Source organism: Aquarana catesbeiana, linkage group LG09 (assembly GCF_042186555.1).
Source record: "Aquarana catesbeiana isolate 2022-GZ linkage group LG09, ASM4218655v1, whole genome shotgun sequence".
NCBI classification, from domain to species: domain Eukaryota; kingdom Metazoa; phylum Chordata; class Amphibia; order Anura; family Ranidae; genus Aquarana; species Aquarana catesbeiana.
Genome location: NC_133332.1, coordinates 201,495,971 through 201,523,259, shown reverse-complemented (window position 1 = coordinate 201,523,259; position 27,289 = coordinate 201,495,971). Strand labels below are relative to the sequence as shown.

General features: G+C 41.9%; 1 protein-coding gene across 1 annotated transcript in view; it reads left to right on the top strand.

Moving 5' to 3' along the window:
- Positions 1-18,650: 18,650 nt before the first annotated feature.
- The window catches only part of CNTRL (centriolin), a 185,198-nt gene continuing 176,559 nt past the window's right edge, over positions 18,651-27,289 (top strand). The window contains exons 1-2 of the mRNA XM_073599547.1: positions 18,651-18,965; positions 25,242-25,445. Of these exons, the coding sequence (XP_073455648.1) occupies positions 25,274-25,445 (172 nt within the window). The 5' untranslated portion in view covers positions 18,651-18,965; positions 25,242-25,273. The remainder of the gene's footprint in view (positions 18,966-25,241; positions 25,446-27,289) is intronic.

Genomic DNA, 27,289 nt, shown 5'->3' with positions numbered 1-27,289 from the left:
TATTGTGGGGTCACCATTACAGTATTTGTAAATTGAAATCATATCCCCTCTCAAGCGTCTCTTCTCCAGAGAGAATAAGTTCAGTGCTCGCAACCTTTCCTCATAACTAAGATCCTCCAGACCCTTTATTAGCTTTGTTGCCCTTCTTTGTACTCGCTCCATTTCCAGTACGTCCCTCCTGAGGACTGGTGCCCAGAACTGGACAGCATACTCCAGGTGCGGCCGGACCAGAGTCTTGTAGAGCGGGAGAATTATTGTTTTATCTCTGCAGTTGATCCCCCTTTTAATGCATGCCAATATTCTGTTTGCTTTATTAACAGCAGCTTGGCATTGCATGCCATTGCTGAGCCTATCATCCACTAGGACCCCCAAGTCCTTTTCCATCCTAGATTCCCCCAGAGGTTCTCCCCCCAGTGTATAGATTGCATTCATATTTTTGACACCCAAATGCATTATTTTACATTTTTCTACATTGAACCTCATTTGCCATGTAGTCGCCCACCCCATTAATTTGTTCAGGTCTTTTTGCAAGATTTCCACATCCTGCGGAGAAGTTATTGCCCTGCTTAGCTTAGTATCGTCTGCAAATACAGAGATGGAACTGTTTATCCCATCCTCCAGGTCGTTTATGAACAAATTAAATAGGATTGGTCCCAGCACAGAACCCTGGGGGACCCCACTACCCACCCCTGACCATTCTGAGTACTCCCCATTTATCACCACCCTCTGAACACGCCCTTGTAGCCAGTTTTCAATCCATGTACTCACCCTATGGTCCATGCCAACGCACCTTATTTTGTACAGTAAACGTTTATGGGGAACTGTGTCAAATGCTTTTGCAAAATCCAGATACACCACGTCTACGGGCCTTCCTTTATCTAGATGGCAACTCACCTCCTCATAGAAGGTTAATAGATTGGTTTGGCAAGAACGATTCTTCATGAATCCATGCTGATTACTGCTAATGATATCATTCTTATTACTAAAATCTTGTATATAGTCCCTTATCATCCCCTCCAAGAGTTTACATACTATTGATGTTAGGCTAACTGGTCTGTAATTCCCAGGGATGTTTTTTGGGCCCTTTTTAAATATTGGTGCTACATTGGCTTTTCTCCAATCAGCTGGTACCATTCCAGTCAATAGACTGTCTGTAAAAATTAGGAACAACGGTCTGGCAATCACCTGACTGAGTTCCCTAAGTACCCTCGGATGCAAGCCATCTGGTCCCGGTGATTTATTAATGTTAAGTTTCTCAAGTCTAATTTTAATTCCGTCCTCTGTTAACCATGTAGGTGCTTCCTGTGTTGTGTCATGAGGATAAACACTGCAGTTTTGGTTACTGAAGCCCCCTGATTCACTCGTGAAGACTGAGGAGAAGAATAAATTCAATACCTCTGCCATCTCCCCATCCTTTGTAACCAGATGTCCTTCCTCATTCTTTATGGGGCCAATATGGTCTGTCCTCCCTTTTTTACTGTTAACATACTTAAAGAATTTCTTGGGATTTTTTTTGCTCTCCTCCGCTATGTGTCTTTCATGTTCTATCTTAGCCATCCTAATTGCACCCTTACATTTCTTATTGCATTCTTTATAAATTCTGAATGCTGTGGATGATCCCTCAACTTTGTATTTTTTGAAGGCCTTCTCCTTTGCTTTTATATGCATTTTTACATTGGAGTTAAGCCATCCAGGATGTTTGTTCGCTCTTTTAAATTTATTACCCAATGGGATACATTGGCTAATGCCCTTATTTAATATGCTCTTAAAGCAAACCCATCTCTCCTCTGTATTCTTTGTTCCTAATATTTTTTCCCAATTTATGCCTTTTAGCAAGGTTTGTAGTTTAGGGAAGTTGGCTCTTTTGAAATTCAGTGTCTTTGTGTTCCCTTCATGTCTCCTATTTGTGTAATTTATACTGAAACTAATTGACCTGTGATCGCTGTTACCTAAATTGCCCCGTATTTCCACATCTGTTATCAGGTCTGTGTTGTTGGTAATCAGTAGATCTAGTAATGTTTTATTTCTAGTTGGTGCGTCTACCATCTGACCCATAAAATTGTCCTGCAAGACATTAAGGAACTGGCGAGCCTTAAATGAATGCGCGGTTCCCTCCGCCCAGTCTATGTCTGGATAATTAAAATCCCCCATTATGATAACACTTCCCATCCTTGCTGCTAATCCAATTTGTGATAGGAGATCCGTCTCCACTTCCTCCCTCAGGTTAGGGGGCCTATAGCATACTCCCAGTATTATTTTCCCCTTAGCTTCATCCCTTTGGAGCTCTACCCATAAAGATTCCACCTCCTCCCTAGCCCCCTCAGTGATGTCATCTCTCACATTCACTTGTACATTATTCTTGATATATAGGCATACCCCTCCCCCTTTTTTACCCTCTCTATCCTTGCGGTATAGGGTATACCCTTGAATGTTTGCCAGCCAATCATGAGAGCTGTTGAACCAGGTCTCTGAAATTCCCACAAAATCCAAATCCTCTTTGTACAACAGTATCTCTAGTTCACCCATCTTGTCCGCCAGGCTCCTGGCATTGGTGAACATGCCACATAGTTTAGACCGGTCGCATATTGTCCTCGTATTGGGTGTTTCAAGATTGCAACTTGGACTTGCTACTATACTCACCTTGTGTTTTTGTGCTTTGGTTAACCTACCACTAATGCCCCCAATACTACCCTCTGGAATATCTTCCGCGCTGGCTATCACTGTCTCTGGACCCTCCCCCCCATCGCCTAGTTTAAAAACCCCTCTAACTTTTTGGCCATCTTCATTCCCAGCAGATCTGCACCCTCCTCATTTAGGTGCAGTCCGTCCCTTCTATAGTACCGGTTACCGACTGAGAAGTCGGCCCAGTCCTCCAGGAACCCAAACCCCTCCTTACTACACCAGCTCTTCAGTCACTTGTTTACTTCCCTAATCTCCCTCTGCCTCTCTGGTGTGGCTCGATGTACCGGTAGTATTCCTGAGAACACTACCTTGGAGGTCCTTTTCCTCAATTTAGCTCCTAAGTCCCTAAAATCGTTCTTTAGGACACTCCATCTGCCTCTGACTTTGTCATTGGTGCCAACGTGCACCATGACAGCCGGGTCTTCCCCAGCCCCTCCCAGTAATCTGTCCACAAGATCCGTGATGTGCCGAACCCGAGCGCCCGGTAGACAACATACTGTTCGGCGCTTCAGGTCTTGGTTACAGATTGCCCTCTCTGTCCTTCTAAGAATTGAGTCCCCTACCACCAGAATCTGTCTTTCCTTTCCCTTTGCTGCCCCCCCACTCTTACTGGAGGAGTTCTTCCCCTGGCAGCTAGGAGCGTCCCTCATCTCCAGTAGTGCTGGTCCCTGACTGGTTACACCAATGTCACTCAATGGAGCGTACTTATTGGGATGCTCCAGTCCTGGATCGGCCTCCCTGGCACTTCCCCCTCTACCCCTCCTAACTGTCACCCATCTACTCTTTGCTAGTGCCTGCACCTCTTTGTCTCCACCCGCCTCTGTGCTGGCCCCTGCCGGCACCTGCCGTGTACATTCCTGGCTCACCTTTAGTATGGAGGGACTTCTCAGTGCTGACAGTTGCTTCCCCAGATTCAGAACCTGGGCTTCCAGGGAAACAATGTGCTTACATTTTGCACAGCAGTATTCGCCCTCGATCGGATGATCAAGGAACGCATACATGCGGCAAGATGTACAAAGAGTCGCCTCTCCACACCCGCCAGGCATCGTACCTATTAAATTTAGTGAGGATTTGGGGATTTTACCCTGTCCAAATTACCTAACAACTAGCTTCCTGGCACTAATACTCAAGACAATACACAGGTACACGACAAGACAATACACAGGTACACAATACACAAGTACTAACGATCCACACACACTACTCAGACAACACTCAGATACTCACACTACACAGGTACTATGACCCCTGTTATAACCTCCTGTTTTAAACACTTGTTTTTAACTCCCACTTAATCCAGCTCCACTTACACCAAGCTCCACAGCTTCAAACTGAGCACGCTCAAACTGAGTCCTACAACAAGTTAAATAGGCACCTGGGAGCAATTAACCACACCCCTTAATTGATAGACTGATGAAACAGAAAAGAAAAAAAAAAAAAAAAAAAAAAGCTATTTAAAAAGTGACAGCAAAAGGCAAATTAAAAAACTAAAAGGAAAAGTCCCCAAAATGCAACCCAGCAAACACCAACAGACAGCAGCAATACACACACCAACAGACAGCAGCAATACACACACCAACAGACAGCAGCAATACACACACCAACAGACAGCAGCAATACACACACCAACAGACAGCAAGACTTGTATACTCTAACACTTGTTTTTAACTCCCACTTAATCCAGCTCCACTTACACCAAGCTCCACAGCTTCAAACTGAGCACGCTCAAACTGAGTCCTACAACAAGTTAAATAGGCACCTGGGAGCAATTAACCACACCCCTTAATTGATAGACTGATGAAACAGAAAAGAAAAAAAAAAAAAAAAGCTATTTAAAAAGTGACAGCAAAAGGCAAATTAAAAAACTAAAAGGAAAAGTCCCCAAAATGCAACCCAGCAAACACCAACAGACAGCAGCAATACACACACCAACAGACAGCAGCAATACACACACCAACAGACAGCAGCAATACACACACCAACAGACAGCAGCAATACACACACCAACAGACAGCAGCAATACACACACCAACAGACAGCAAGACTTGTATACTCTAACACTTGTTTTTAACTCCCACTTAATCCAGCTCCACTTACACCAAGCTCCACAGCTTCAAACTGAGCACCCTGTGGGAAGATATATATCAAGAATAATTTAACTGTGGGAAGACAGAGATCTGTGTTCCTGCTTATCAGAACTAACATAATGGCGATCTGCCTTGTTTACATCGGCAGACCGCCATTCTGCCTCTGTTAGGAACGACCAGTGGATATCGGGCTCACCAGACCCGCTGATTGGCTCCCGCTATGTCCAATCGCAGCGGGAATGGGTCGCTGGTACACGATTCTGCACACAGGAGCCACCGCAGTAAATGTACGTGGGGCAGTCGGCATCTGGTTAAAGTGTCATTAAACGCTCATCATTAAAAACTGTCAGTACATTCTGTATTACATGTGGTGCATACTCACTATTGAATTAATTTTCTGTAACCTGCAAAAAAAATAACTGGTTGATCCTGCTGTTCACTGTCCCTCCCTCCTTGTCCGTGTCCCCATTGCAGCCTAAGATTGTGTAGACCAGCTGTTGAGACATCTACTGAGCATGATTCAGTTTTCAGCTGGAGGGACTGATCAAGAGAAAATTTTCCAGCAGACTGGTTGTACACAAGTAGAATGATAGATCAACATTTGCACAACCAGCCTGCCCATACATTGATCGAAATTTGGCTGGTCCCTGCTGAACTTTTTGAATTTTGATCCATGTATGGCTGGCTTACGCTTTTCATTTTCTCTTTTATACTTATCTGTCTAGCCCATGTGAATATAGAGTCACACATGTGGGCAAATACACTCCAGATAATTGATAGCCCACTCCCTCCCTCCTCCTTCATGCCCGCTAAGCAACTAGACTAAGACTGGAGCGTGGTCAGAAGGAAACCTAGGTCATGAGCCAGGTGGGTATCAGAGTAGACGTGGTCAGGTAGATAGCCGAGATCGAACACAGGAACCAAACAGGAGACAGGTCAAGGACAAGCCGGATCAGTAACAGGAGACATAGGAACAGGAATATCACAGAGATAACACACTGGAGGAGCCGAAGATCAACCAGCAACTGCAGCCACTAACAAGCTTCCTTATATAGGCACACGTGAAGTGCTGGTAGAGATGCTGGGTCCTAAAAGTGGTGTTCCAGCCAAAACTATACTTTTTAAATAAAAATACCCCTATAATACACAAGCTTAATGTATTCTAGTAAAGTTAGTCTGCAAACTAAGGTCTGTTTTGTTAGTTTATAGCAGTAGTTTGTTATTTTATAAACTTACAGCAGGCCGTGGCCATCTTAAGTGTGGGCATCTGAAGCCAGACTGTATTTCTTCCTGGATCTCATCCTTGCAGATCTTGCACATGCTCGGTGCAGCACAAGCAGTGTAATAGGTTTCAGGTCAGGTTTCCATAGCAACGGCAGTGTCAGAGGAAGTTGCCGCCCCTTCCCAGAAGGCATTGCAAACAGGAAATGATGCGATGGGCCAGGGAGGAGGAAGTGAAAAATGAATACAGCAGATATACAGTAGGTGCTAAGAAAAACAATTAAAAAATATCCAATTCATTTACAGTGCACAGTTTAGTGAGGGATGCTGAAGAGTTGTAAAAGTGGGTGGAACTCCACTTAAAGTTCTTCTTCTGCCATAAGTGCTGGTAAAGCTTCTGGGTCCTAGAGCCCTTCTCCTGCTGTTAGTGCCCCGACAGTCACATGACAACTGTATATCGATTATGAAAAAAAGGTATGTAGATTTTTTTTTTAATAAAATAAACATAGGCCATCATCCATATGCATAAAGAGAAGAGATTATGTAAATTAAACAGTGTTAGTTTAGTATCACTTTAATATCAGTTTTTGTAATTATATCAGTATTTCCAGATGACAGAGTTTCACACTCCAACAACTAACATATTATTGAATGGAATGAAATTACATTTAGATAAAGACCAAACATGATATGACTAGGATGCATGTGTAGCAAGGTTGGCCTGGTCCAGTCTAATGAGAACTTTCCTGGCCAAAGATAGCTGACATCCTTTTATAAGTGGAGGGTTGTGAGGCATAGTGGGTGCAAGGTGGACAAAGTTATTGGGCACCAGACACTTCTTGGATGTAAAAGAGGTTTTATTTCTCTTATTAGTCCTTTTTATATTTTTGGGGAAAAGAAGGTTACGGCCAGGACACCCTTAAGTAGTTGTAGATTCAATTGGCAGACTCCGAGACTTCAATAGGAGGACAGCCATGCAGGGAAAGGCCCCAGCAAGGCACCACATCTGCACATGCAGAAATGCTGTTTCCTATGGCAACAGTCTTTAACAGTTCCTAAGTCAAATGTAACAGTTCCTTCAGCTTTACTACAACTGCCCCTTGTAGTTCTTCGACACTGAGCTCCCGGTCTCTCACTAGACCTTCTGATTCACTGACTCTGAATCCCTTGAGCTCCTCCAATATTTGCGGGGGTATCTCCCTCAAGTGTCAACCACGCTTCCCTGCTGGGTCCCTAGCTTGGCACTCCAGATACTTCTCAAGCTTCACCCCTGCTGACCGGCTCGGTCTCTGGCTTGACTCACAAGGCTGCTCTGCAAGTGTCACCTCCGCTGGTTGGGTCCCTGACTTGATCACCGCCTGAATTTTCCTGATTCTCCAGCCTAGCAGCCCGGGGCACATGGCACAAAACATAGATCACCTGACTCCACCCAAACATACAGGTTCTCCCAGCAGGCCAAGGGATTCAAGAAAACCCCTGCCCATTGGCTGAGATACCCCATATACCCATAACCTGACCTTGGGTTGCCCTTCTCATATCTAGCCCCACTAAGTACCCAGCCACATAGCGGTAGAAGAGAAAAGGCCAAACTTAGGGAGAAATCAATAGATCTCTATCAATCAACCAGGATAGCTACTCCTGGCAAGTAAATTTGTGAGGAGCTCCCTGCTTAAACTACAGGGTGCTACACATGTATTGTTGAAGACATTTAATGTGGTAATTTTGTCTGTTGTACATTATAGAATAGGCGTGTTGATTGTTTTTCTCTTATTCATTAGTGTTACGTTTTTTAGAGTCTACATTATAGTACGGATTATCACATATAACCAGAATTTAGTGATGGATATGTATGACAGGGCAGTTTCAGATAAGTATAGAGCCAAACCTAACAATATGCATCCTTGCTAGACTATTTTACAACTACTTATGAGAGCTATTAACAACAGCTATTAGCAGGCTCTGGCTTAATGTATGCTTACAACACCCAGTTATGACCAGGATACCTTAAACCTGTTAAAGGCTCTGCTAGAAGTCTTATAACATGCTTATTAGTTATCGATGTTACTATACTGGGGCTGGAGGGGCCTGCTTTCCCAAAGGAGTTAATTGAGGTCCAAGCTCAGAAAGAGCTGGGGGGCTATCTCTAGAGCAGGGGTCTCCAATCTATGGCCCTCCAGCTGTTCAGGAACTACAATTTCAATCATAAGCAAAAAATACAAAGGAACTGCAAGTCCCAGGATGAAAGATGAAGACACCGAGGGGCAGGAGGCGGAGCCTAGCGGAGCAGACATGCATTGTTAGAGCTCCACACCGCTGAGGAGAGAAGAGAAGGACAAAGCGGAGCCTGCAGGCTCAAAAGGTATCCATTTGAACCTTTTTGCCCCAGGGAACAAACTGTGAAAGTTTGGGCAGGAAATATGGTACTGGGAGGAAACCGTGGCAGAAATAAAAATCACCTCACAAAGAGCTCACAGGCACTCACTGTAGCTGAAGCAGCTCCAGTCACCTCACAAGATACAGCATCAGGGCGCTCTCACAGACAGAAAATGTCACAGCAAGACTCTCCATTTCAGTCAGATACAGAACAAATCCTCTCACAAACTTCTCCACAAGCCTCCTCAGTATCCCCAGTAATATTATTACAATTTGAAAAGATGCTTCATAAGGCTTTAAAACAAACCTCAGATCAAATAACAAAAAGCCTAACCAAAGAAATAAGAGAGCTGGGAAACCGCACCACAGCCTTAGAAATAAAAATGGATGAAATTGAAATTACAACCCAAGAAAATATAACAGAATTGGAACAATTAAAAAAAGAGAATTTAATACTTCAAACTAAGCTCGAAGATTACAAAAATAGAGCCAGACGTTCAAACTTGCGCATAAGGGGAATACCTGAAACTGTGACAGACCTGCAATCTACTATTACTGCTCTATTACAAGAACTAAAGCCAGATATCCCTAGTGAACGTTTAGAACTGGACAGAGTACACAGAGCCCTCACAGCCAAAAAGAAAGATGGACCCCCACGTGATATAATCACAAAATTTCATTATTACAGAACGAAAGAACAAATACTAATTGCTGCAAGAGAAAAAAAGGAACTTAATTTTCAAGGACACAATTATCAAATTTTTGCTGACCTATCCCAACTTACTATTACTAAAAGACGATCCATGAAACCCCAACTAATGGAACTGCAACGCCACAACATTATGTATCAATGGGGCTTCCCCTTTTCAGTCAGATTTACCTACCAAGGTACAATTTACAGAAGCAGATCAGCAGATGAACTACAACAAACCCTTTTAAAATTAAATCTGACAGAACCCACAAGCAGCAACACTCCCACACGCAGAAGAATGGCATCATCTTCACCTTCAGGCAGCACCCAGAAAATTTCAGAACAAAATGGGAATCATCATTCTCACAAAAGAGGCCGTTATGCCACATCATCCATGGACCAAGAAGATTCAATGGACTGACATCCTAATTCCTGATATCTCTTCATTTATTATACTAAGAGATGGTTCTCTATAAAAAACCTATATTTATAACTGAATGTAACTGCATTCTGATAGTCACACACTGTGTGGGATCATGTTACATTCCAGTTATATTTCTTATTACTTCTGATTCATATAGCCTTAGAATATATAAGTGAAATAAGGAAATTCTTGTTCAGTTATATATTATCAGGTAATAACAATAGATTTATTACTTTTTAGGACAAATATGTTCAATAATCCAGAAGTAATGGAAGCTTTTTCTTTCTTTTCTTAAAACAAATATATTATTACCTAACTAGTTCCTAGAATTATGTTTTTGTTTATTCTAATCTGAAGCAATACAACCTCAATTTTATGAGTTAACATATCTAAACAGTTACATATGAATAAAATATGTAATTGTTTACTCTAAAAGGGTTAAAATCCCAAAATAATTCAAACTATCTTCATCAATACCAAAGTTATTAACAGTACCTTTCTAATTGAATTATTTAGCCTAGGGCAAGACTAACCATATACAACCACCCTGGAATAAATAATTTCAACAAAAACTATATTCTGCACTCCAATTAATGAAACATCATTTTGATGTCTTTTGACATAGCACTTCTCTCCTGTAAGCGGAAGATCCGTGTACCCCCATTAGCCCTCCTCATTCTCCCAACCATATTATGTGGGAGTGTGACGAAGGCACTTATTCCCCTGAGAGAGATATTTATTCTCTTTCACGGGTAAATTGTGATTACTTGCAAAAAATAATTTATACAATGTATCATCTAATCTCATATGTTTTTTGTTTACTCTTTACTCCAGAATTCACTGGTTTCTTTTCTATCTATTCATCTCTTCAGTCCACACAGGTTGATCTGTGCAGTCAGCTCTGCATAACAAAAAGTAAGTCAAAACTATTTGATCTATTGCCATGGCACCACTGAATATACTTTCCCTGAATGTTCAGGGAATAAATGTCCCTCAAAAAAGGACCAAAGCCTTCCGTACTTTCCATAACAAGAAGGCTCACATAGTATGCCTCCAAGAAACACACTTCACCAAAGATTCTACTCCAAAATATATTTCTCCTTTTTATCAACAAATTTACACGGCTTCTGCCTGTACCAAGCAAAGGGGAACTCTAATTGCATTTCACCGATCCACACCATTCACCTTATCATCAGAAATGAAAGACCCAGAAGGTAGATACCTGATACTCATGGGTTATATAATGGATACAGCAATCACGGTGATTTCCTACTACGCTCCTAACAAACAACCTACACCATTCCTCTCACATATATTACAAGTGATTAATACACACAAAATAGGAACAGTGATAATGTGTGGGGATTCGAACCAGGTTCTTCTCCCATTTCTAGATAAATCACCTTTTACACCATCCAAAATAACCTCTAGATTACCTTTTTCTCAACTTCTTTCCAAATACAATCTGGTAGATTCATGGAGAGAAAGTAACCCAATGAAAAAGAAATTCACTTATTTCTCGCACCCTCATCAAACCTTCACCAGAATAGATCATATTTTTCTAACAATAGGAATGATACCAGAAATTATTGCATCAGATATAATTCCGATTCCGTGGTCTGACCATAATGCAGTATACACTACTATAGCCTCAGCCATACCAAAAGCGCATGACCCAACGTGGTACTTACCGGACATAATGCTCAAACACCCACTACATCAGATGGCCATTGAACAAGCTTTAAAGGAATACATATCAATTAATAATACAACAGACATCTCCCCAATAACACTGTGGGAAGCTCATAAGCCTGTATTGCGTGGTACAATACAAAGACAAATGGCACTATTTAAACGGGAATGCAAAAATCTAGCAAAAAAACTAGAACTCAATTTTAATGCAGCCTACATATCATTTCAAGATAATCCATCTCAGAGTACAAAATCTCATCTGGAAAAATCTAGATTGGAATACGATCTATTTCTCACTGAGTCAGTTGATAAATCCCTCAAACGCTCCAAACACAATTTCTACATGAATACAAACAAACCAGGTACATATTTGGCTCGGGCATTAAATTCAACTAACAAATCTTTCAAACCAATACGTTTGAAATTATCAAAAAATGTTTACACTTGTAATCCAGTTAAAATAGTCCATAAATTTCACTCACATCTCGCAACTTTATACAAGACAAACAATGAATTTAATCCTACAGAGGCTGAATCCTTCTTCTCAAAAATAACCTTACCTGAGTTATCTCAGAATCAAAAAAGCAGTTTGGATGAGTCTATAACTATAGATGAAGTTGCTAACGCCATAAAAGACCTAAAACTTAACAAAAGACCAGGCCCAGACGGCTACTCTGCTTTATACTATAAAACATTCTCAGAAATACTCTCTCCCATTCTCACTGAAACTTTTAACAAACTTCTAGATGGACATTCTTTTCGGCAAGAAACACTAATGGCAATTGTTTGTATGATCTCAAAACCCCTTTCTGATGATACTTCCTGTGTGAATTATCGGCCTATCCCTCTGTTAAACCTCGATATTAAATTATTAGCAAAAATAATAGCAAAACGCCTCAATAGCATTATAGGAAAATTAATACATAGAGATCAAGTAAGCTTCATGCCAAATAGACAGGCAGGCGATAATATACGCAGAGCAGTGTTATTGGCACATATTGCTAAAAAACGGAAAATCCCTTTATGTTTTCTATCTCTCGATATTAAGAGGGCATTTGACACAGTATCCTGGCAATATATGCAATATTCATTACAAAAATGGGGTTTTGGACCCCACTTTTTAACATGGATTAAAGCATTATATAATAAACCCAAAGCCTATATAAAATATGCTGGATACAAATCTGAAGCCTTTAATATCGAAAGAGGTACCCGACAGGGTTGCCCATTATCTCCCTTATTATTTGCCCTTATACTCGAACCCATGGCCCAATACATCAGAACAAACCAAACTATAACTGGCATTGAAGTAGGAGGTATTACACACAAATTATGTATATTTGCAGATGATATATTACTTTTTCTATCATCACCACAGGTCTCTGGTCCTAACTTAATACCAGCTCTTGATGGATTTGCAGCCCTATCCGGCCTTATGATTAATCCTAAGAAATGCCTAGTGCTTAATATTTCACTCACAAACATGGAATTGATCCCGGCTAGGGCTGCACTCCCATTCACATGGGCAGAAAAATCAATCCCATATCTTGGAATTTATTTAACAGCATCTCATTCTGACTTATTCTCAACCAATTATCCTCCTGTATTAAGACAGATCACAAATCTAATAAAACAATGGTCGCAACTTCCTTTATCCTGGATAGGGAAGATTAATGCAATCAAAATGACTATTCTACCCAAATTGCTTTATCTATTCAGAGTCCTCCCTATTCCAATTCCTTCCTATTTTTTGAGAATAGTACAAAAAAGAGCAACTTCGTTTATATGGGGCTCTTCTAAACCACGTATACCTATACACACACTACATCTTCCCAAAAATAAAGGAGGCCTGGGATACCCTAATTTTACTAACTACTACAGAGCAGCACATTTGGCCAGTCTGTCCAAATACCATGCAAAACAGGAAATCCCATTATGGGTATTTATAGAGGCTTCAGAAAATGACCCTCTATTAATATCAAATTTATTATGGCTTGATCCTAAAGACCGCTTTAAAATTCATAATCCCATAACTAAACACTTCTTATCTCTCTGGGATAAACTAAAAACCAAATATCAGTTACAATCTCCACACAATCCTCTCCTTTCTTTTATCAGAAATCCGGCCTTTTATCCGGCATGGATCTACCCAAATTCTTTTAAAGCTTGGACAACATCAGGCATTCAGACACTAAATGACTTCATAGCATCTAAATCATTCCTTTCATTCCCATCGCTTAGAGAAAAATATAATCTACCAAACTCTGAGATATTTAGATATCTCCAAATCAAAAATTTCTATACACCATTCCTAAAGGGGGATACACCATTATCCCAATTATCCATTTTTGAATCAATCTGTACAAAAGATCCATTTGCTAAAGGTACAATTTCATCACTTTATAATCAATTATATGGAGTAGCAAATCTTAATAGACCCTCTTACGTTCAGAGGTGGGAGGAGGACCTGGGACGAACTTTAGAAGACACGGACTGGTCTAACATATGGCTCACATCTAAGTCATCTTCACCCAACATCTTAGCACTGGAGACAAATTATAAAGTCCTAACTCGCTGGTACCTTGTACCCGCTAGAGTGGCAAAATATTCACCTAATACCTCAGCTCTTTGTTTTCGAGGATGCCCACAAATAGGCACATATTTACACATATGGTGGATGTGCCCAGTAATCCAAACCTTCTGGAAGGAAGTCTTCGTGATTGCATCTAAAATATTTAAAAAAATAATACAACCAGATCCATATTTAACTTTACTTAATCTAAAACCGGAATGGTTAACACTCTCTCAATTCAAACTTATGATCCAACTAATAACAGCTGCAAAACAAACAGTGGCCAAGGCATGGAAATCTCCTACATTGGTACTAGCAGAAACAATTCACAGAATGAATAATACAATGTCCCATGCTAAGATGGTAGCCATCGATCAAAATCAAATTCCAAAATTTGAAAAACTTTGGCATCCTTGGATAAAACAACAGTTCCTGTCAAACTTCAATGACTCTGTCCTGTTGCCATGGTAACAGATTAAATGACTTACAGAGACACCCATTCTAAGGCTTCAAAGAGAACTAAAAAGAATAATAAACTGACGAGCGGGACAACCTTGTGGACCATACCTCTACCTTTCAACCCTTTTTCTTCTTTCTCTTTCCTTTTCTCCACCTTACGATTAAAGCTCATTATCAGAATTTATTTGACCTATATACACTCTACTTGTAAACAATATGTATAGTAGGTATAAATCATTTAAATACCTACAAAAGTAACTAAGGAAATGATATATATCTTTAATTTAGGTTTACGTGAACCCAATGTTTAATATTTGAAATTTCATGATATTTACCTATATAAACCCCACTGTAAAACAATGAGCTTACTTTATAGATCCTTGTAAACTTACTTTATGTATCTTTATAATATTGTATACTCAATAAACTTCTTTTGACAAGGAAAGATGAAGACACCTCGTGAGAAGATGAATTCCAATCCACTGATATTCTGAGTGACAGGCCCTCCACCAGCTATTATATTGCTCTTACCAGATCTGATGGACCCCAGAATTAACAGAAGGTTAGACAAGCTAGTACCATTAGCCAGTTTACAGGGGGAGGGCAGAACCATGCAGGTTCAACCAGGTATTTTAGATGATACAGGGGGGCAAATTACACAGCACAAGCACTGTGCTGTATAACATGCTTTAAGGAAAGTGGATCACTTTTTAAAAAAATTTTTTTTTTTTTTTTGTGCCTCTTGCACACGGAAGTAAATAAAACATCACTTTTTTACTAATCTGGATATTGATACATTGTCTATGGAATAATGCTCACAGTTGTGTAAACATCAGTAATACATAGATTGGTATGTAGCCTTAAAACAAAAATGGAAAGTGAGAGTGCAGTAATTTACACGCGCACACATGTTTACACGTCTATAGGCGTATTTAGGTGCGTATACATATTTATATTAACGTGCCTGACAATTCCTTCCTGCATAATCTTAGAATTGAAAACAATCTGATTAAGAAAGAGTTCATGGATAATGAGAACACTACTTTAGCTTGTAGCTTAGCATTGGGAAATATACTAGAACATTCTGCTTAGTATACATTATTGTAACCGTTAAGCTTTAAAGATAAGGAAATTTTGGTTGAATCAGTTTTATCTAGTCACTGTTTGCTTTTGTTGAAATTCTAGCAAATATTTATGTCTAGTACCATTGATATACATAAGATGTGTATATAAAAATCAAGTGCTTGCTTAAAGGGGTTGTAAAGGTTTGTGTTTTTTCACCTTAATGCATCTTATGCATTAAGGTGAAAAAACACCTGTCAGTGACCGGCCCCCCAAGCCCCCCCCCACACACACACATTTTACTTACCTGAACCCTCAAACTTGTCCCACGGGGACGCGCTCTCTCTCTGCTTGGGGTTCTTGGCTCTTGATTGGATACATTGATAGCAGCACAGCCATTGGCTCCCGCTGCTGTCAATCAAATCCAATGACGTGGGCGCCGGGGGGCGGGGCCGAGTCCTGCATTCTGCATTCAGGTAACCTTGCACGGTGGAGGTAAGTATGATATGTTTGTTATTTAAAAAAAAAAAAAACGGCCTTTAGTATCACTTTAATAGATTAGAAACTGCTTTCAAGGACATGTTGCTGTGTCTGTGTCCGTTTCTCAGCGATTGCTTGACTTGGGTGTATTCTCTCCTGGATAACTGAAGTCTAGTAAATTTTCTACCACACTGATGCCACTAAAGCAAGTTCAAAGTTGACACAAACTCTTAAATTATTGGGGTCCATTTCAGTGCGTTACTACACATTCATAATAGGGGTTTGCCAAAGCACAGCAACAGACCAAAAACCATAGTAAGGCTGCTTTCACACTGAGGCGCTTTACAGACGCTATAGCGCTAAAACTAGCGCCTGCATAGCGCCTCTCCTGTCACTCCAGTGGGAAAGCCAGAGTGCTTTCCCACTGAAGCGCTGCGCTTGCAGGACGGTAAAAAAAGTCCTGCAAGCAGCATCTTTGCAGCACTGTAGGAGCGGTGTATACACCACTCCTAAAGCGCCCCTGCCCATTGAAAACAATGGGCAGCACCACCAAACCGCTGGCAAAGCGCTGCAGCAGCACTTTCATAGTTGCCAACAGTCCTGATTTTCCCAGGACAATCCCGATTTTGGGACCCTCGTCCCGATCGGAGGCTGTCCCGAATCGGGATTTTGCCCAAGGAGATTGGGAATGTTTGCTTTTTCATTTTTTCAACATCTGGCTTCAGCAAAACGGCCGCCGCTAGATCGTTCTCCCTTGTGTTCAGTGGAGAGAGGAAGGGGGCTTGATCCGTGCAGCCAATGAATCGGCTTCTCCTCTCACAATACTGAAGCCGGGGTTAGCTGCATGGATCGGCCCCTCCCCTCTCCACTGAACACACAGCGCCGGGCACTCATGCTCCTTTTGCTCTTGACAAATGGACATGTGCTGGGGGGCATTATGGGAGGGGAAGGTCTGCACTGGCACTGATGGGGGGGTGGTCTGCACTGAGGGGGGCCTGCACTAATAGAGGGGGGTCTACACTGAGGGGGTCTGCACTGAGGGAGGGGGGTCTGCACTGATGGAGGGGGGTCTGCACTGATAGAGGGGGGGTCTGCACTGATGGAGGGGGGTCTGCACTGAGGGAGGGGGGTCTGCACTGATGGAGGGAGGTCTGCACTGATGGAGGGGGTCTGCACTGATGGAGGGGGGTCTGTATTGAGGGAGAGGGGTCTGTACTGAGGGGGTCTATACTGATGAGGGGGGTCTACACTGAGGGGGTCTAAACTGATGGAGGGGGTCTGTACTTAGTGGGGGGGTCTGTACTGAGGGAGGAGGATCCATACTGCTGGAGGGGTGGTCTGTACTTAGTGGGGGGGTCTGTACTGAAGGGGGACCATAGTTGGTGGAGGGGGGGTGACACCAATTTTTTTCCGCACCAGGTGACACCAGCTGTAGTGACGCCACTGGCTCTTGTCTCTGCAGCAATTTAACTTTAATGTACAGGAGGGGGGTTAACTATATACAGGAGGAGGGGGGGTTACGTATATACAGGAGGGGGGTAAGATATATACAGGAGGAGGGGTTAACTTTATACAGGAGGGGGGGTTAGCTATATACAGGAGGAGGGGTGGTTAGCTATATACAGGAGGAGGGGGGTTAACTATATACAGGAGGAGGGGGGGTTAGCTTTATACAGGAGAAGGGCGGTTAACTATATACAGGAGGGTTAAATATATACTGGAGGGGGGTTAACTATATACAGGAGGGGGAGGGTTAACTATGTACAGGAGAGGGGAGGGTTAACTATATACAGGAGGGTTAACTATATACAGGAGGGGGGTTAACTATTTACAGGAGGGGGGTAACTATTTACAGGAGGGCAACTATGCACAGGGGGGGTAACTATGCACGGGGGGGCAAGAAACTATGTACAGGGGGAGGGGGTAACTATGTACAGGGGGGGAACTATGGCTCTGCCTGGGACACTGATTTAAGGACTGAGGCTGGGAACACTGGTGTAAAGACTGACTCTGCTGGGGGCACCCGATGCAAGGACGGACTCTGCTGGGGGCACCCGATGCAAGGACGGACTCTGCTGGGGGCACCCGATGCAAGGACGGACTCTGCTGGGGGCACCCGATCCAAGGACGGACTCTGCTGGGGGCACCCGCTGCAAGGAAGGACTCTGCTGGGGACACCCGATGCAAGGAAGGACTCTGCTGGTGGCAGGCGATGTGGCTAATGACACGCTCAGGGATCCGACTGATTCGGCATTATGGTGAGTTGAATGATTTCATTTTATATTACAATGTAATAATAGAATTAATGCACTTCAATCATCCTGACACCATAACAATCATGGTGCCGGGATGATTGAAGCGCTAACACCAGGTGTTTGGAGTATCTTTATCTGCTGATTGTTAAACTTTCTAGAATACACATATTTCCATTGTTGTGTAGGAGCTAGGGTTGCTGTCCCTTCATTCCTCTCTCCCCCTTTCCCTCTCCATCCCTCATTCATCTCAGACTCTAACCACACCCCCTTTGAGACATGCCCATGTAAGCCACGCCCACTATTCCCCTTAAACCACGCCCAGTTTTCCTATTTTTGCTATGCCACGCCTACAAATGCATGCCCCGCCCCTAATTATATGGCCCCGCCTACAGCCAAAAAAGTGCCCCACAAATTTTTTTTTTGCAATGTTGGCAACTGGGACATTGCTCCAAATCAGGGACAGTTGGGAGTTATGTATACTGTACAATATATCATCCTAAATATTGGAAGGTAAGAATTTTTTCCCAAGGCTTTACAGAGCAGTGACCACAGAAGTCCCGGAGAAGAAAAAGGAGTCACAGCTGAGTCCTGGAAAGTCCGTTCCTCGTTCACTGCCGAGTCACATGTGCGTGATGTCATTCCCCCCGCCCACCGGCTGTCAGACAGTTGAGGCGCAGTCTTCTCCAATATGGCGGCGCCCATGGCTCGGTAATTGCGCGGCTTCCAATTGTTAATTCTTCCACCGGGTACCGCTCTGCCCGCATCGATCCACCGCTCTCCTCTTTTCCGGGAGATCCGCACCCAGCTTCTGCGCTCCTCTGCGGGGACAAGAAGCCGTGCAGAACTACAACTGCCACTTACCAAACAACGCGTCGCCATGGCAACCGGCGGCCCGACTCATATTGAGGAGATACCAAGAGCTGGCAGTTGATCGAGTCCTCCTGATGTCCAGGATTGTAAGCAGAGGGTGAGATATATCCTGTATACACCGATCCCTTCTAATGTTATATATTCTGTATACACCGATCCCTTCTGATGTTATATATCCTGTATACACCGATCCCTTCTGATGTTATATATCCTGTATACACCGATCCCTTCTGATGTTATATACCCTGTATACACCGATCCCTTCTGATGTTATATATCCTGTATACACCGATCCCTTCTGATGTTATATACCCTGTATACACCGATCCCTTCTGATGTTATATATCCTGTATACACCGATCCCTTCTGATGTTATATATCCTGTATACACCGATCCCTTCTGATGTTATATACCCTGTATACACCGATCCCTTCTGATGTTATATATCCTGTATACACCGATCCCTTCTGATGTTATATACCCTGTATACACCGATCCCTTCTGATGTTATATATCCTGTATACACCGATCCCTTCTGATGTTATATATCCTGTATACACCGATCCATTATGATGTTATATACCCTGTATACACCGATCCCTTCTAATGTTATATACCCTGTATACACCGATCCCTTCTAATGTTATATACCCTGTATACACCGATCCCTTCTAATGTTATATACCCTGTATACACCGATCCCTTCTAATGTTATATACCCTGTATACACCGATCCCTTCTAATGTTATATACCCTGTATACACCGATCCCTTCTAATGTTATATACCCTGTATACACCGATCCCTTCTAATGTTATATACCCTGTATACACCGATCATCCCTTCTAATGTTATATATCCTGTATACACTGATCCCTTCTAATGTTATATATCCTGTATACACCGATCCCTTCTGATGTTATATACCCTGTATACACCTATCATCCCTTCTGATGTTATATACCCTGTATACACCTATCATCCCTTCTGATGTTATATACCCTGTATACACCTATCATCCCTTCTGATGTTATATACCCTGTATACACCTATCATCCCTTCTGATGTTATATACCCTGTATACACCTATCATCCCTTCTGATGTTATATACCCTGTATACACCTATCATCCCTTCTGATGTTATATACCCTGTATACACCTATCATCCCTTCTGATGTTATATACCCTGTATACACCTATCATCCCTTCTGATGTTATATACCCTGTATACACCGATCCCTTCTGATGTTATATACCCTGTATACACCGATCCCTTCTGATGTTATATACCCTGTATACACCGATCCCTTCTGATGTTATATACCCTGTATACTGCATATTCCCCAGTAAGTCTTCCAAGTATGATGGTAAATCTTACGGGAGTCCCTTTACATCAATTAGAGGTATTCTGTGGAAGAGCTCACTTGTAAGGTTACCTTCCTGATAGCCATTCCACCTGTAGTATGTTTCTGATGTGACAGCACTTTCCAGTAAAGAGCAATTTCTTGTTTTGCACAAAGATAAATTTAGTTTTGAGACCAAAGACTTCTTTCCTACTTAAGGTGGTTTCTTCTCCAGGGCCTACACCTTTAAGCTAGGTACACACTATAAGTGCCCCCCACCAGAACACTCTGCCAGCGCTCATCGCATGCTTTTTTTCCAGCATGCCTGTTTGACAGAAGCCGGTCGTTACACTGGCTTCTGTAGACAGGCTGCTGTACACACTGGCCGAATGTCCGACGGTTTCTGTGATATTTGGTCTCTGTGTACCAGCTTAAAGAAACATAGTTTCTCCTGTCCCTATCAGAACCCATTCCCGTGCCAATCCTCAAGCGCCCTATGTCGTGGCCATCACTCCTGCACGCATGCGTGGGCGTGACGTCATCACGGCTCGGCTGTACATATGGCCGAAGCCTGTGAAGATGGATTTGATGTGACAACTTGCTGCTGGAGGGCATTGTTTTCAGGTAAGTCTGTCATAATGTGCTAGTATGCTGTGCATACTAGCACATTATCACAAAAACTACCCAGGGGCTCTTTTTTTTTTCATCTTTTTTGTTGCGGTCTATTACCGCTTTAAGGTAGCTGCATATAACTCATGGTCTATGGATACAAGTAGTGTGTACTTTGCTGTGCTCCAAGATAAGCAATTTACAGGTCAGTCAAAATTCCTATATTTTGTGTCCCTTAGCTTTGGTGCACTGCTCACCATGCTGACAGTATGGAGTTCATTACTGTATTATGGATTTCTGCTGTTCTCAGTGTTTTCTTCTGATGAGGAAAGCAACAACCTCTACTCATGAGTAAGATTCTGAAAGTTTATTTAAAAGAATAGAAAGTAGGTGGATTAACACACACCGAGATCCTCAGACATGATCTGACCTCTTGATCAAACGTAAGGCTTTAAAGGGGTTATAAAGGCTCATTTTTTTTTCACCTTAATGCATTAAGATGAACAAACACCTGGCAGTCACGAGCCCCTTCATCTTCTTCGGCGGGGACGCGCCGTCCTTCTCTCCACAGAGTCCCAGATTTGATTGGATAGATTGATAGTAGCACAGCCATTGGCTCCCGCTGCTGTCAATCAAATCCAATGATGCGGGGGGCGGGGCCGAGTCATACATTTGGCTTCTATGGACGCCGAATGAATGACTCGGGAGCGCGCTTGCAAGGTAACCCCCTCGGGAGAGCGCTTCTCTCAGGGTGTTAACTAATGCGGGGAGGAGCCGCGAGAGCCACCGGGGAACCCCAGAAGAGGATGTTCGGGGCCACTCTGTGCAAAACGAGCTGTACAGTGGAGGTGAGTATGACATGTTTGTTATTTAAAAAAAAAAAAAAAAAAAAGAAGAAGCTTTAGTATCACTTTAAGTCCCCTGTCACACTTGTACGGCCTGAAAGTCACGTGATTTTGACGCAACTTGAAGCAATGCCTGTGTAATCTTGAGGTCTATGGACCTCAAGTCGCATCAAAGACGGACCAAAGTAGTGCGGGGACTACTTTGAAGTTGCACAGATGTGAATGGTACTTATTGGAAATCATCGGGTCCCAAGTCACAGGACAAGCTGCACAAGTGTGAAGGCCACATTCCCATATGCGTTTTTGCCCAGTACTGATTTATATGCGATACAATCAGTCTGTGATTAGCTGCAGCCTCATTGAAAGCAGTGGGAGGCTTCCAGCTCCCGCAGCTAATTACAGCTACTTGCAATGCTTGTTTTTATTTATCACTTCCATAATAATATGTACACACCAACAGTGTCTGGATTGTAGTAGTTTTACTATTATGCCTGGTGCTTGTCAGTTGATTTTTCTTCTGTTACATTGTCATTTTATTGGTACTGTATACTGTTATTGATTTTATTATTATTATGACAGCAATTTAGTCACCAAGGCAGCACTACAGTAGTGTGTATAGTAGTGTGTGTGTGTGTGTGTGTGTATATAGGGGAGTGGAGTGTCTGTCAACTTTTCTAAACTATAGGTTGTAAAAGTGATCCAAATAATGTGCAAACAGAATAGGCACTGTAAAGGAGTGCATCATATATAGAGAGAATCCTATACTGAGAAGAGGAAGGAAGTGGGCATTAGTCAGCTCTAGTTTCCTGCTGATTATTAACACTTTTTCATATTATGTTTGTTTTTCCTGTTCAGATGTTACTAATCGTCATTGTGCGGTGAGTCTTTTGATGTTTCACCTTGTTGCACATCGTGCAGGTTTGTCAGCCATTTGTAATTTGGTGTCCAGGCACCCTCTATACATTGTTATATTCAGCTGATTGAGGATTTTAGCACCACATCTGTTTAAGTAAACATAGTTGAACTGTTTTAGGCCTCCTGCACAATGCAGTTTAAAAAAGCTCTTTTTTTTATTGATCTACAATGCAGTCCACTGTTTACAATGTGCCTATACACACAGACGCATAAACAAGTGTTGCGTCTTCTTGAGTAAAAAAAAATAAAAATAGAAAAATCTGCGTGCCCGGTCAGTATTTTGTGCTGGCACGTGCAATTGCGCACATACGAGCATAAATATAAATGAATTGTCCCTAGGAATGTATTGTGTGAACAAATGTGCAAATACATGCATAAATATACACAAAGCAGATGCTTGAAAATACGTCCAAAAAAAAAAGCAGATGCTCAAACATCAGTACCGTGTGCAACAGGCCTTTCTAGCATTTTCTAGGTGCGATCTCTGAGGTCTTGATATAGAATGAAAAAGCACTTTTTCTACGCAGGCGATAATGCCCCTGTTTTAGAGGTGCTGTGCCTTGACATGGTATGTATCTTTTTATTCAGCATGTAGGCTGATAACACTCTCAGCCGGAAGATTATATTATAGAATAGATAATTGTAAAGTATTTGTACTTTCAGCAGAGTCAGACATTGTGCCCATCTGATGGAAGGCAAAGGTTTGGTGCACGCAGGAAACATTTTTGGGTACCCATGCAGGCTTCCTATGATAAAGAAATGGTCGTACTCCGAATATCCATAAAGCTTGCTTGATGTACCTTTAGTCCTCATGCACACGGACGTTTTTACAGCTGCTTTTTTGAGCTTTTTTTGCAGCTTAAAAAGGCCTGTCTATGTTAGTCTATGGCTTCATGCCCACCTAGGCGTTTTTAAGTGGCATGGGCGTTTTTAAGCTGTAAAAAAAAACCCAGGACCAGTGGGTTCTGAGAGACGTTTTTCAGCTGTAAAAACGCTCAAAAACGCTCAAAAACGTCATTCACCAACGTTTTTTGACGTTTTTGATCCATTGAAAAAAAAAAAAAAAAAAAAATTTTGAAAAAACGCTATTGCAAAAACGTTGAAAAAAGTTAAAAAAAATCACTGCAAAGATACTGGCGTTTTCATAACGTTATTTTAACAGCCTGTGTGCATGAGGGCTTATTGTCACAAGGGTTGTGAACAAGCAAGCTATTCCTTGCGAAACATGTCAAGTGCTTGTCCTGTGTTTGTCTGATACACTTGTGACTATTAAGGTAGCAAGCTTTTTGGATATTCGGAGTGTGAGCATTTCTTTATTTTATTTGCATTGGATGGTGGTGAGCCGGGGTCTGCACCTGTCATCCATCTGCACCTGAAGATTTGCCTGTAGCGGTGTGTGCTTTTCTTTGGTTTCTGCAGGCTTCCTATGATGACAGTATTGAGAGCAGCTAATGTGTATTCTAATATCTGGCTGATTTATACATAAAAGTGAAGTTGTTACCAAAAGCTATATATAAGGATTAACCAAATCAAAAAATTGGCGGACTTTGTGGGCACACAATGAGAGGAAAAGTAAATAAAAAGTATACATTTTATTACAACATTATTAAAATTACAAAAAACATATAACCAACATATAAACAACACCCTGTATGGACACAGTTACCTGTTATCCAATTATGCAGTTACAGAGGGCTGGATCTAAGGTACAGAGATTGATGTCAAAATGTATCAAAGTGGAAGAAAAATTTCTGATCCAGTAATGCCTCCAAAAATGTGCTAGTCAACGCGTTTCACTGAGATATTAGCTTCCTCAGGACAAAGATTAGGTAGGTGCTGGTGAACTTGTGGCTCAGGGTATGGGGGAACCTTACAGAACTAAAAAATGACCAAGACAAATGAGAATTGAAATTTTCATATTTGTGTATGGATACCCACATATTCTGTGGTCTATGATAGGGTATCACTGATATATAGCAATTATGTGAGAATATATTAAAATATAGGTCACACACAGCGGTAAATAGTACCAGATATCCGCTCTAAATGTATTCAGTACAGTATCAACAGGACCACTATTAAAGTGGGTGAGTGCTCAATCCCACTAGGTATAGAGACCGATAGTATGTCTGAATGTATAAATACTGCACTTATCCCATAGGGGAGGCCTTTTTTGGGGCTTGAATCAGTGTTGCCGCATAAACAGGGGAACATGTACCCCCTTCGGCACTGCACCCCTATGTACGACCTTCCTCGCTTTGTGTTACCAAAAGCTAAAGTCATGGTAAGAAATTTATTGGACAGTGACAGCAAAAGAAAGATGTTGTACCTTTTTCATTTCTGACCAGTTGCTATGGATAATGAGACCCATTGTGCAGCAAATTGTCTGTTTTATTTTCCGCCATGCATGTATTTTATTTGCAGAAATTGATCATTTATACTTCTTTTATAAATGTCTCATTTCATAGAGACCATAGTTTTGTGTATTATGTATGTTCTGCTTGTAGTAAACTGGCAAAAATATCTATGAGGCTGATTGTAGGTGTTGACGGACCAAAGAATTTATGGTTATGGAAATGGTGGGCAACAAATCTAATCAAATACAGAGCTCTTAGGAGGTAAAATTTCAGAGATTCACACTTCTTACTTTTTCTCTACAGGTCACAATCTATGATTGGCGAAAATCCTAGCAATGAAGAAAAACTCCAGAATTCCCTTATTGCCATTTTCGAGTGCGAATTTACAATCTGCATCTCTAGCAATGAAACCCCAAAACCCTGCGTCGTATCTAAGGACTGGGGTCATTAGCCGCAGCTTGGACATGACTGAGGATAGTGAAATATCAGAATATGAGATGCACCAAGGTATCTTGTGCAAGTATACTGTTTATACGGAATGAAAAACTAGAAGGATTAGAAACCCATTCCTGCAGCACATGTGGATCCTACTTTCTTGTTCTCAAGTATAGAACTACATTAAAAGAGACCTAGAGTGGCAACTTTTTATTTAAAAAAAATTTTTTTGTGTTATTATAAATTCTTTATCTGAACAGATAAAGTAGTGCAGCTCTGTAAGATTGGAGTTACATCAACACGGTATAAATCAGTTCAAAGAAATATGGTACTTTCTATTGTATGACACTAGAAAAAGTCAATCATTCGTATACTTTTTTTTTTCTTATTTCAATACACACAACTTGATGGAGACCGCTGTTCTACCCATCACATTCCATTTTCTGGTCGAATTAATGGGGGGGGGGGGGGGGGATATTCTACAGCAGTGATGGCGAACCTTGGCACCCCAGATGTTTTGGAACTACATTTCCCATGATGCTCATGCACTCTGCAGTGTAGTTGAGCATCTTAGGAAATGTAGGTCCAAACCATCTGGGGTGCCAAGATTCGCCATCACTGTTCTAGAGTATAAGTGGTGTATATATGGAAATAAAAGGGGGTACATTGAGGGAAACCTTCTGGGAGGGGGGGGGGGGTATAAAATGTAAGGCTGGGTTTCTACTATTGCAACCCCAAAGTCGTGCAATATTTCTGCGATTTTACCGCTATTTTTGCCACGGGTGGCAGGAAAGAAATTTTGCAGGATTCCCCCATCAACGTAGACAGTGCTGTCAGGGGAATTCCTCCTGGCGCACAGCTGTCTGCTCCCGGCAGGGTGCGGGTGGCGGAAGCCGTTCTAGCTGGAAGAAAATGGCGATTATTGCTAGCAGCTGCTAGTGATAATCGCAAGTGAATCCAGCAGGCTAGATGTACCCAAGTTGATTAATCGATCAACTTGGTACATTCAGACCTGCCCAGACACGCTTTGAATCTCAGCCGGTTCATGCTGAACTGACCGAGTTTCAAACTGTCTATGGGCCAGCCTTGATATTATGACCTGCGGAGATGGAGTCTTTGTGTAGGCACCTAGGTGACCTCATTTGAAAGTGTTTTTTTTTTTTTGCCTTTTTAATCCTGTGGTAAGTTATTCTATTATTTGTATTTTGGTTACTCTGGCGTGCCACTGTTCTATTGTGGGTTGTTCTGTCTCCACATAGCTGTTTTACAGGCCATAGCAGCATTCAGCAGGTGGTTTTGGAAGGGAGTTTAAATGACAGCCTAAAAGATAGGTTGCTGGCTAACAACTCACATTTTACACTTGAATAGCCGAATGATCTTAAACTAGTTCTAGGGCCTCGAGGTTTTTTACCTTAATACATTATATGCATTAAAGTGTTACTAAGCCCACAACAGTAAAATCAGTCTGTATATGCAGTAAAGCATGCTTGTTATGCTCACTATGGAAACTAAGGGGTTAATCCTGTGCATTGTGTAAAAAAGGCTATTTGATCCTGTCTTCTCTCATCCTTCCCTTCTTCTACAGTCCCTAATCCATCTGCTGATAGTACAGAGCCCTAGGAGGCACTCTGCACATGCTTAGTTTGGTGTGTATCAGCACTGTCCTGACAAAGTCAGTGGTCATGCAGCCTCATAGGACAGTCAGAGGCAAATGAAAACTCCTGTACAAGCTTTAACCAGACACTAATAGAAAGTCACAAGATGTGCTACTGTATATACTGCTGATAAGAAAAGGTATTTAGCAGTTTAAGTATGAGTGGGTGATTTACTTTTCCATCCTTCTTTCCCTCCTCTTATAGACAGACCCCTTGTAATTTTTAATATTTTTATAGACACTTAACCTGCATCCGCTCCTG